The sequence below is a fragment of the Sesamum indicum genome, linkage group LG10, assembly GCF_026168435.1.
Source record: "Sesamum indicum cultivar Baizhima isolate 11 linkage group LG10, ASM2616843v1, whole genome shotgun sequence".
Lineage (NCBI taxonomy): Eukaryota > Viridiplantae > Streptophyta > Magnoliopsida > Lamiales > Pedaliaceae > Sesamum > Sesamum indicum.
In genome coordinates, this window is record NC_142666.1 from 18112018 (window position 1) to 18124490 (window position 12473).

The 12473-nt window shown below is 32.4% G+C and overlaps 2 protein-coding genes across 2 annotated transcripts; one reads left to right on the forward strand and one right to left on the reverse strand.

Moving 5' to 3' along the window:
* Positions 1-3028: 3028 nt before the first annotated feature.
* Positions 3029-5105, reverse strand: LOC148786751 (uncharacterized). Its single transcript, XM_088885996.1, has one exon. It carries the CDS (start codon positions 4948-4950, stop codon positions 3121-3123), a length of 1830 nt encoding a protein of 609 aa, XP_088742122.1. The 5' UTR covers positions 4951-5105; the 3' UTR covers positions 3029-3120.
* A 3298-nt stretch (positions 5106-8403) lies between these two features.
* LOC105171798 (putative disease resistance RPP8-like protein 2) lies at positions 8404-12218 on the forward strand. Its single transcript, XM_011093027.3, has 2 exons — positions 8404-9529; positions 10276-12218. Exons 1-2 carry the CDS (start codon positions 8539-8541, stop codon positions 12039-12041), a joined length of 2757 nt encoding a protein of 918 aa, XP_011091329.1. The 5' UTR covers positions 8404-8538; the 3' UTR covers positions 12042-12218.
* The last annotated feature ends 255 nt before the right edge of the window (positions 12219-12473 follow it).

Genomic DNA, 12473 nt, shown 5'->3' on the forward strand with positions numbered 1-12473 from the left:
ATGTTTGGTTTGGTTTTTTGGTTAAAAAAATCAAAAAATCATTTTTTTCTTTAATAATATATATAATTAATTTTATTGAAAAAAATACATGTATCAAAATATCAAAATTTAATAAATAAAATATATCATGAAAAGAATATTTATGAATACAATTCAATGTTTCAAATGAAAAGAAAAGAACACAATAACAATCCATTCATTTCATTTAAATTCAAATTTAATAGTACAACTACAATATTCAATATCCAAATATGTAATGTATTTATTTTATATTATATTAATATTACTATATAATATATAACAATATATTTTAATATAATTTAAATAATAAAAAAAAAATTCGGTTCAATTCAATCACCAAGAACCGAAACAAAAAATCAAAATTTAAAAAACAAAATATTGAAAATGATCGGTTTAACCGAACTTTCACACCTTTAAATTTTTAGCCATAATCATTACTATTGTAGGCAAATATTTTTCTTTCATCCCCTATATATTTAAGATTATATTACAGATCAGACTTCCCAAGGCGCATATATATATATATATATATATATATTAATTAATTAGAATCCCAAGATGATTATTAATTAGAGAATTGATACTGTTCAACTAATTAAGAAAGTAGACCAACACTTTTCTTACTCAATCTAAAACTATAGTGGAGTCATTAATTAGTTCTTCACCAAAAGGGCTGTAAGAAAATGATTAAGAAAGAAAAATAGAAACAATGGGAAAATAAAACATATATGCCTATCATACAAAATCAATTTCCTCTGTAAGAAAAATTCAAAAGGTAGTGGATCATGTGGTTTAGCTCGATTCACAAAATTGTGGTCTTATAACTTTAAGGTCATAAATTTAAATTTTACCTACAAATAGAATGTTATTTTATTTTAATTGTTCTATTTTAATATTAAGTGTTGATAAATATAATTATATGATATTAGCATATTTTTTCTTCTCTCCCTCGATCACTCCCCCTCGTTTTCTCTCTCTCTCTTCTCTCTTCTCCCATTCGTCTCCCGTCGTCCGCTTCCTCGGTCCGTTTGACTCTTCGCCCATTAGCCTCTCGGTGAGTTTTCTTTTCTTTTTTTTTTTTTTCTCGCCCTTCTTTTTTTGATATACTTTTGAAAATATTTTCAAAAATATCTTCCCACCCATTTTTCTGAAAATTTTTTCAGTTAAAAGTTAGTGAAAAAATTTCTGAAACTATTTTCAAAAACAGTTTCTTAAAAAATAGTTTCAGAAATTATTTCTCAAAATATAATATATTTTTTGAAATTATAAAAGTTTCTGAAAATATGTATTTTACACTGAAATTAAAATATAATTTTCTGAAATTATAAAAATTTCTCAAAATATAATATATCTTTTTTGAAATTAAAATATATTTTTGAAATTATAATATTTTTCTGTAATTTTTATGTAATTTGTGTAAATTTCGAAAATTTATTGTATAATTGTATAATTTTTGAAAATTTATTGAAGAGTTGTGTAATTTATTGAATAGTGTAATTATTTGTGAAATTTATTGTATAGTTCTGTAACTTAAGCAATTCTTGTGTATTTTGCTCATATTGTTAAAATTTTTTGTGAAATTTATTGTATAGATGTGCAATTTATTGTATAATTAGGCTAGTTCATGTAATTCTTGTTTTTTTCATTAATATTATTATTTACGCAATATTAGGCTAATTTTTCTAATAATAATATTATTTACATAATGATATCAATAATCACAAAATTAGACCAATATTCCCAATAATGATATTATTTACATAATAATATCAACAATCACACAATCAGACTAATATTCTCAATAATAATATTATTTAAATAATAATGTCAATAATCACAAAATTCAGACTAATATTCTCAATAATAATATTATTTACATTATTAGTGAGTACAATAATAAAAAAGTTCAGGTGATAGACTAAAGAAGCTTAAAGCAATACTTGACTTGTTTGTATATGTGCAAAAATGAAGTATACATTTTTAAATAATTAATGAGTACAATAGCCATAAGTTTCATGATAATATTTCCAATGTGTAAGAATAAGACAACCTCTTTTTAATAATTATTAAATTAGGGTAATTTTTTCAACAATTACAAAAATTAATACATCTCAATAAAAGACTACATGAATTTATCCAGATTCTATTGGACCCGGTAAACATGAAACTTCGAGTAAGCAAACGAGCCTGGACCCAGATTTTATGTATTTCACGCCTATTTAAAGTGTAAAGCAACGGAAAGCTCGTCGGAACAGTATTTAATATAAATTAGAGGGATAATTAATTAGACCCAAGTTTGATGGACTTACACATGAATTGCTTGTGGTTTGAGAAATTGCATTTAGCATATATGAGATCTGCTTTTATCTAACTCCCAGTTTAACAAAATTCATCAAATTTGTTAATATTAACAAAACAAGTGAATGAAAATTAATATTTATAATCAATTGACAATTTATTTGACCTGTAATAAATCAGTAAGAAGTCAATTTACTTAACCTGTCTCCCCTTTCCCTTCCTCCCCAACCCACCGTTGCCACTTCCCTCCTCCCCACCGGCACCATCTCTCTCTCTCTCTCTTTTTATGTAAATATGTATTTTAGATATATTTAAATATATATTATTATATAAGCATATATATATTTTAAATATTACTTAGTTAAATCTAAAATATTGATTCAAATAAGATTAAATTTAGTCCATTGATCTATTAGTTAAACTTGAACCTTAGATTGAAATCAAGATCCAACCGTCTTTAAATAAGGGTAAATGTCATTTTAAATTTTAAATAAAAAAATAAAAAAAAGGCGCATGTAATTCACAAAATGCATCGGGGGCATTTTACTTTATTTTCTATAACACAATCTAAGGGGGTAAATTGCAGCTTTATTTTTCACATGGGGATAAATTGCTCGTTTCCCTTAACATTGGGGTAAAATTGCATCTAACCCGTTTTTGAAATGAATGTAACCGTGCTAGCTAGATGGCGACAAACAGGCAAGGAAACTAAGCCATAAATCTTCTCATTCTATGTATTCATCAATGACATCAAATATTTAAGAGCACAGAGGATGAAAAGATTCAGAACTATGATTATGACTAGTTGCTCTTGTAATAGGGGAGAATTGTGTAGACAGTTTGCAGCACTGTTATAACAAACGCGAAACTAATAATGTGCCAATACTTCTTCCATATCGGTGGCGAATAATCACTAATCTTTAGCTTCACAATGCGAAGATTCTGATTGTAGGTGTCCCTGGAAGCCAGCCCTCTTAAGATCCCAGGCAGTTTATGCTTACGCTTAACTTTCCCCTGAATGATCCCTTTATCGGTAATGAGCTTGGCATCATCGGGCGTCCTGATTAACTCACTCATGAACCGAAGGAAAGAGCAGACCTCCCTTTTATTCACGTCCAATTTCTGGCTCATTTCGTAGTTTCTTAGACACTGAAACATCAGCTCTGTATCATCTTCCATCAAGATTGGAGGCAAGTGAAGAATGGGATATCCATGGCAAAGGAACATAGTATTCGTGAAATGAATCCCTCGGCTGCCAATCCCTGGGGAAAGCCAGAAATGTACCCCTGCTTGTGTCAAATCAGTGGCAGATGATGACATCGTCTCATCTATGGCATCCGAAGAATTGGCTTGCTCATGTTGAGCTTCCAAGTCTTGATTTTCTTGCTCGTCATTATCGTCTTCTTCTTCCTCTTCTTCGTCTTTCTGATCGAGTTCTGGCCCAAGAACCAGCAATTGGAGGCCATGGAGCAAATCAGTAGGCTGTTGCTGCTGCAGCCAATGCATCCTTGACGCAAAAACCTTTCCCCAAAGCCCGTTCACCGCTCTCCAGGCTCTCGGCCTAAGAACTTCTACTTCAGGCAACAATAGCAACTCGTACAAGGCCTTCCTAGAAAGCTCTGAGGGCTGCTCCCATTTCCCTTCCTTTATCACTTTCTGGAAGTAGCTTTGCTTCAATAGCTTCTTGAGCACCACTAGCGGAATTTGGTTCCCGATAAAAAACATGGCCTCTATCCAATCCTTGACATCCCTAAATCTTGGACTTTTACTTGTCTTACCAAATATGGTATGATCAGGAGGATACCCGAGTTGCTGTGGTCCACCGAGTACATACAACGCCAGTTGGAGGAAGAAACAGCCATCAATTATCATCATCCGCCGAAACTGAGATCCTGTCAAGTAATCAGCTGCCCCATCAGCATAACAATCTCTCGCTGATTTTTCTATTCGTCTAATTTCAGAAACGTAAATTTCTTCTGTTTCAGATGGTCTGCCGGGGCTGTTCTCTAGCACAACCTGCCAAGCCTTGTCTTTAGCTGAGGAATCGCCTTTATTAAAATATATCGGACCAAACCCAAACCTCGGTTGAGATTTCTTGGGTTCTTGGTTCCGACATATCCTGCGACGGGGCTTTCTCGTTTCAATCAAAGGCGTTGGTTCACTCTCCTTTGCACCAGATTCAGGGATGGGCTCCCCGAATCTAATTTCTATCTCTTGTACGTACTCCTCCCATTTCACCACAGATTTTGAATCTCTCGCCGCCATGAACTTTGTATGCCAGCGGAGAGCTTCGCCTTCCAGGTGAATTGATGCAAGTTTCACCTTAGAGTCGTCGGGAATCGTCCTGTAAAGCTGGAAGAATTGGTTGCACTTATAAGACCAGCCTCTGAAATCTTGACCGCAGAACCTAGGAAACTCGATCCGGGGCAACGCCGCTGCGTTAGATGATCCACTGCTAGTTTCCATCTTCAAGGTGAGGGCGTGAACTTGGCTGCTCAAGTCTTGGATGGATTGGGTTTGAGTTTGGTGGAATGCTTCCATGGCCTGCTCATGCCTGTCAAAAGCTTCCTTGAGATGCGCAAGTTTAGCCTCCAGATCTCCGGTGTCCGAAGGGAAATTGGCTTCATCCATTTCCGACCATATGGGTCGTCTACCCACATACCATATCAATATGGTCAGCTCAGCTAGGTTAATTAGTCCAATCAATCTTGAGTAAGATTCTTCGTATGGTTTTGTGTTGAATTATGTGTTCAGTGTGGATCAATTCCGAATAAATTACATTCAACGTATAGGCTAAATTATAGTGTGACATCCGAAAATATGTTCAACTTTTTATCTAAAGTTTTTCGGGTCAATTTATTATTTTAATTTGATAAATTTATATTTTGTCCAATATGATCGTTTTTATACTTTGTTTGTGATGTTTTTCAAAAAGAAAAATTTATCAGAAAACGATCATATATAACAAAATGTAAATTTCACAAAATTAAAATGATAAATTAGTAAAAAAGAAATTAAATAATAAAATATAAAAATTAATATAATTCAAATAATAAAATATAATTTACCCTAATTAATTTCCAGGGCATTTAGATATGATTTAGATAAATATTTCTCTTTTTTCACATAGTTCAGACAGAATGGTAACATTTAAATTTTACACTTAATTTGGGGTTAATATTGTTGCGTGCATCTTAGATCTTTCATCGACTAGTTTAGGTGGGATTAATTATTTAAATATTAATAAAAAAATATAACTAAAATAACATATATAATAGAATACGATGAGCCGTGGACATTCACCCGAATTCTCTTTTTTCTTTTCAATTTTCGTGCTATCCACAATTGCAAGTGGTGGATATCATTTGAGTCAATTTTTTTTATTAATATTAAAATAATCAAACCAATTTAGGTGACCAGAAGAAATTTGACTTTTTATTTTGATTAATTATTATAATTAAAATAAAAAATTATGATGAATATTAATTAATTAATTGCACAATCACTACATTTAGCCCATCAATTTTGTAAACAATGCCGAAACATTAGCTACAATTAAAAATCATGTCTAATATTTTGACCATATGTGAAAACATAATAAATGTTGATTAATTGTGATAAAAACTTATGTCGGTAGCTTGGCACATCAATTTTATTTGATCATAGTAGATAATATTGATTTGTTATAATTTTCAAGCCGTGGTATGATTTATTTTGTATGTAATAACTTTTTTTTTGGGAGTCGTGTACTAATTAATCAAAATGCTTGTATATCATTTATTTATCAAATGTGTGTATACTGCTGCAAGAAATATAATATTTAATTATAATTAGTTACCATAATTAATAATAAATAATTATAGCAAATAGTCATTGACTGACGGTCACGTAACGATATTTGATTAAAAAATCATGGTAAATATTTTTACCATAACTCTTAATTGTGACAAATAATTTTTTCATAATAAAAATATTAATTTTTTTGTATCGATTTATTTCATCATGATTAATAATAATTATTTATTATAATTTTTAGTAGTAGCTATTAATATTGTAGACAAAAGTTTTTTTGTTTTAGACCCTCATACTTAAGCTAATTAACTAATGCAAATGGCTGTCCCCTACATATTTAAAAACTATTGGAGAAAGTAGACCAAGACTTTTCTTACCAGATCTAAAAACTATTCTGGAGTCATTAATTAATTCTCCTGGAAAAGGGCTGTAAGAAAATGACAAAAAGTAAGAAAAATAGAAACAATGGAAAGATAATATAATATGAAAAATTCTTGCCCGAATTAGATTTGGTCAAATCAAATCAATAACATAGCAAGTGTATATATTTGTTATATGATTGGTCAATTTTTCTAAACTGTACACCAATCAAATAATAAGTATATTACGCTTACCATATAATTGTTTCAAATTCGAGCGGATCGAGTACAAAGTAGAATTGCTATATGATTGATAACTTTATTTTAATTAGAATTGGTAATGGTTCATGTTCAGATCAGTGGATTAGCTAAAACTAATAATAGTTCATTAAACCAAACGAATCTCGAACACGGGGTTGACTAGATTTGTTAAACTCTACTAGTCATTTTATAATTTTTTGGGATAATTATAATTTTTAAAGGTTTGGTGTAATTAAAAATAAATATTCTATAATTTAAAAAATTATATTTAGTACTTTTAATGTTGGATTTTATTTAATAAATAAGTTCTTTTGTCAGTTAAATTTACTAAATTTGTTAATATTAATAAAAAAATTAGATAAAAATTAATATTTATTATCAATTGACTTGTTACTGACTTATTGTTCGCCCAAGTATATTCTGGCTAAATTACTCTTATAATAGTGAAAATATACCCCCTCACATGCATTATCATAAGAAAATATATAAGAATAATTTAATCATAAAAATATTTATTTGACATGCTATAAATTAATAATAAGTTAATTGGAGATAAAATATGGATTTTTGTCCCATTCTTTGTTAATATTCAAAAATTCGACGAATTTTGACTAGCTGAGTGACTCATTTAATTTGTTAGACGAAAGCAAAAATATCAGAAATACTAGATATAATTTTTCAAATTATACAGAGGTTATGTATACATCGAACTTCAAGGGACGAGAAAGTAATTATCCCCAATCTTTAAAATTATTTATTAACTTTATATTTTTAGTTTTAATATTTTAAAAGTGTTATAAACGTAGTTTAATTTGTTATGTGCATGTTAACTAATGTACACATGTGTTTCCAAATACACATTTACATACAAATGAGTAGATCACTTATTTATTTTACTTTCATTATTTTTTATTTAATTTGACAAAATGTATAATAACCACACATTCAACTACTAGTGTATATATATATATATATATATATATTTGTTTGTTGATGCTATTATGGTTAAGAACAAATTGTGCTTAATAATTTTTTTTTTCAGAAACATGTACGTACGTACTGTTTTTTTCTTAAGGGATAATTATATTTATACTACTTTATTTATTATTTTTTTATACAAACCATCACTGTCTTTTCAAAAATTACAGAAACCACCCCTGACAGCTTTTAAAACCCCAAAATACCGTTGTTGACTTGATCAAACTTTAACTTAATCTTTCAATGCAAAAATGCCCTTAGCGGTATTCTGTAATTACCAAAAGGTGGAGGGGGTGTCAAAGTAATGTTTATGGGGATAAATAATATGATCCCATATATTTCTTTTATTATTTATACTATTTTTAATTTAAATTTAAATTATTGTATTAACTTTTTTTATTAAATCTGAATATAAAATTGTACCTTTTAAAAATTAAAATATTAAATTATTTAATTAATATATTAATAAAAAATAGTTACTTGTTTCTGAATTCAAATTAAAAAATTATCCACTTGTATAAAAAATATATAAATCGCTGCATTTAAAAAATACATAAAAATATTTATTATTTTTTTTATAGAAGGCATTTGTTTATTTGCAATTAGTTGTATTTTCCGGGATGATGTTCACATGTTGTACCTTCATCAAGTATATATGATGAGTAAAAAATTTGCTTGTCTCGTTTCCAGCCGCCTAGTTTCTTACATCCAATTTCTTTCCTTACTTCTGTCGTTTAACTTCTTTCTTGACTACAGATTTCAGGCGCGGTTTCTTTCAGTGATCGGCCTCAAGTTCCCTTGAAAATTAGTGTGTGAACATCACATCAGAATGGCCGAGTCTGTGGCTTTCGCTGTTTCCCAGTTTCTCGAACTGCTCGATGTGCGTCCCGGACTACAACACAACAAGGAGACCTCCCGAATACGAGAAAAGCTGCTGGTGTTTGAACAACTCTCTCAAAACCATCAAAATTTAAATCAGGAAGGGTTGAGTAAATTGGCGAGGGAAATTAGAGAGGTTAGTTACATGTTTGAGAATCATGTGGAGGCCTCCATCATCAAGGCCGGAGCAACAGACCCTGATCAGGAGGACTACTCTCGAGGAAGAATAGCTGGAAAAAGCGTCCTGATGTTTTTGTGCAGAACATGGTCTTGCTCTCCGAAGAAAGCAGCATTGCTAGATATTCACCAGAGGCTTGTATCTGTCCAACGTACATATCAACAATACGTAGAACACTATTCTTATGCTCTTGCTCCCGCAGAGAATCTCACGTCAAGGAACGTAGCATACAGACGGCCCTTTGAGTTTGTTAGAAGAGAGAAAGAGATGGAAGTACTGCTTCCATATTTGCTTCCGGACAACGACCTGTGCCAGGTTGTTTCCATAAGCGGTGCGGCTGGTATAGGCAAGACCATACTTGCCCAGCAGCTGTTCGAAGCTCCCGAAATACAGTACCAGTATCCTACAAGAATCTGGGTTAATGTGTCAAAGAAATCTCGGAGGGAAATTATGGAACAGATTGCTAAAAGTCTACTGACGACCTCAGTAGAGGAGATGTTTGCGGAACAGTTGGGCAGATTGATTTTCTCTCATCTAGATAAATTGAGGACATTACTTGTGTTGGATGAGATCTCGTCGATGGATGATTTGGAATTCCTGGAGCCTATCCTTCCAAGGACCAGTATGCGACGGAGCAAAATATTGATAACAACACGGTCGAAACAAGTAGCGGAAGTTGCTCATACGACGGCACCGAGATGCGTCCACCTCAGGAGGTTAACCGACGATGAAGGATACCAACTACTCTTGAAGAACGTTCCGGGTATGCTCAATTTCTTAACATAAGATATGGTGGCACACATTACCTACTTGTACAATTTTTTATAGTAATGCTTTTATTTTAGAATTAATTATACTCTCTTCTTTTATTGTTGGGTGTAATTATACGTAAATTTTTTGTGGTTTGAAAATTATATCTAGTATTCTTAAAATTTGCTTCCATCTAACAAATAGGTCTATTCGTTAGCAAATATTCAACGAGTTTGTTAATATTAATAAAAAAAATTGAATGAAAATTAATATTACTTATTGTAATATATTAATTTAGTTTGATTATTTAATATATACACGCAAGAACAGCGTGAGATAACGGCTTGCAACAGTGTAGAAGATAGACGAAAGGTCAGAGTGGGTTAGTATAATTTTCAGTTTTATACTAAAACAAAAAAGAGAAATTAGCTTTGGTCTAATTACACATTGACCACCTCAAGTTTAGAAAATTACATCAGTTCCTATATTTATTTGTTATTAGACCTAATTATTAATTATCTTAACAGAGTTTGGTGCCGTTGGTATAAATGAAAATCCAATTTTACCCCGAGATAGTACGATAGTAATCATGACACTATTGTTATTGATTGTTCTTGGACATAGCATATGTATTTTTAATATGGTGTGAAGTACTGTGAAGTGCTAAGAGTTTGATATGCTTGAGAAATTATAGCTTCTGTAAAGATTTGGTTGTTACATTTTCATGTAACTTCATCTGAAGTGTTATTACGTTTGCAGACTTTTTGGTCCGTGGAATTGAGGGGGAGCTGGGAAAGAAAATAGTTGATTTCTGTGGAGGCCTGCCGATGAGCATTGTTCACTTCATAAAATCAATGGCAACAAAGCATACATTGGAGGAGTGGGAGGAGACTGTAAATCAAAGGCTCTGCTCTACATTTCGGGAAAGACTAGAATTTCCGGAAATACAAGCATCGCTAGAAGTTTTAACGTCAAGTTATGATGACTTGCCGTATATTCTAAAACTATGTTTCCTTTATATGGGAGTTTTACAAGATTATCAACATATCCAACTGGAGAAATTGTACCTTTTGTGGTTGGCTGACAAGCTTGTATCATTGAAGCGCCTTCAAAGAGGAGAAAGACTAGCGGATGTTGTGCAAAGCTATGTGACGAAACTAGCTGACCGAAGTATGGTTGAGCTGCATCATGAAAGGGATGCGCGAACTATCACAAGATTTCAATATTGCCAGCTTAATGAGCTCATGCGGGACCTATCATTGTTGAAGAATAAGCATGAATGCTTTTTCAAGGTTGTGGATTTTGTACGTGGAGGTCAGCTGGTGCCGGATTCATTTTCTTCTTTGTCAGAGTGTAGAACGCATCGAGTTGCAATCAATTTTGATGAATGTGAAGAAGGATGTGTTTTGCCTTTAACAGATGAAGAAAAGATGCATGTCCGAGTCCTCCTATTCAGTGCAAAAAAGAAGCAGGTCTGGCCTAGAGAATTGTCCAGGTTGACCATGTTCAAATATCTCAGGATCTTGGATTTCAATGGATTCAACTTTGATCTAACGATATTACCGTACGGTATAGCAGCAGCAGTCCATCTGAGGTACTTGAGTTTTAGAGATTGTGTTTTGGCAGAGTTACCATCATCGATTGGCAACTTGAGATTCTTGATCATTCTTGATTTAAGAGTGCAAGAATCGACTAAAATGATCATCCCGAATGTGTTATGGAAGATGAGAAACCTAAAGCACCTCTATTTTCCACTCCTGTTTGAAACACCAGATGCCGGAAAAATAAGACTTCACGGCTTGACAGAGCTCGAGACAATCACAAACTTCAACACGTGGATGGTCAACGTCGATGATCTCCTGAAAATGCCTAAACTTCAGTTCTTAGCTGCAAATGTTGCCGGAAATCTTGAGGACATCGAATCCATCATCAAATGCATGATAATGAACTCAAATCTTGAAACATCCCTTGAGATAAGAGACTTTGATTGCTATACAGAAGAAAGACATTCTGTTTTCAGAAAAGTTTTGGCATGTCAGTCTCTCGGAGTCCTCTGCATGGAGGGGCACTTATGTCGAATGCCAATGCACTATAAATTTTCTCAGAATCTCACTAAGATTATATTCATTGGTTCAGAACTTATAGAAGATCCAATGACAACACTGGAGAAACTTCCTAAACTGCGTGTGCTAGTCTTGGATGATGCATTTGTGGGGAAAGCAATGGTCTGTTCTTCATCCAGCTTCCTCGAACTCAAAATTCTGGAACTCCTGAATTTGCATGCGTTAGAGAAGTGGACAGTGGAAGATGGAGCTATGCCTAAGCTTTCGACTTTGGTTCTTGCAAATTGCGGAAGATTGGAAATGCTGCCGGAGGGATTACAGTTTGTCCATCGCCTACAAGAGTTGGATGTCTCACGAATGAGCAAAGATTTTCAGAAGAGGATCCGCAGTGTTGATCCGGAGATGGGACGAGACACGCACAAAGTCCAGCACGTGCCGTCAATCGTGTTTGATGACAAATGACTTCCCTAGTAGGTATCCATGCAGAACAATGAGGTAATTTCATGCCCATTAGTATCCTTGATCAATAATTTTCATAAATATTCTGTAAAATTTGTTTTCATTGTTTTAGTGTGTAACAAAAGACATAAAACGATATAATGATGATTAAAAAACTAATACACTCGAATTTTAGTTCAATGGTTACATATATTTATGCATACAAATGTATTACCCAATCATAAAACTGGTTGTCCCTCGTGTACTTAAAACTGCTAGAAAAAGAAAAGAGGTTCAAACCATATAAATAAGGTTATGCTGCACTATATATGTTCCACCTCTTAGCATCAAGATTAGCTTTTGATGTTGTAGTTGCATGAAAATTGTTATCCAAATCAGGTCTGTTCGAATCAAACCAATCACAAAACACGTATAACACATGCCATATGATTAGTC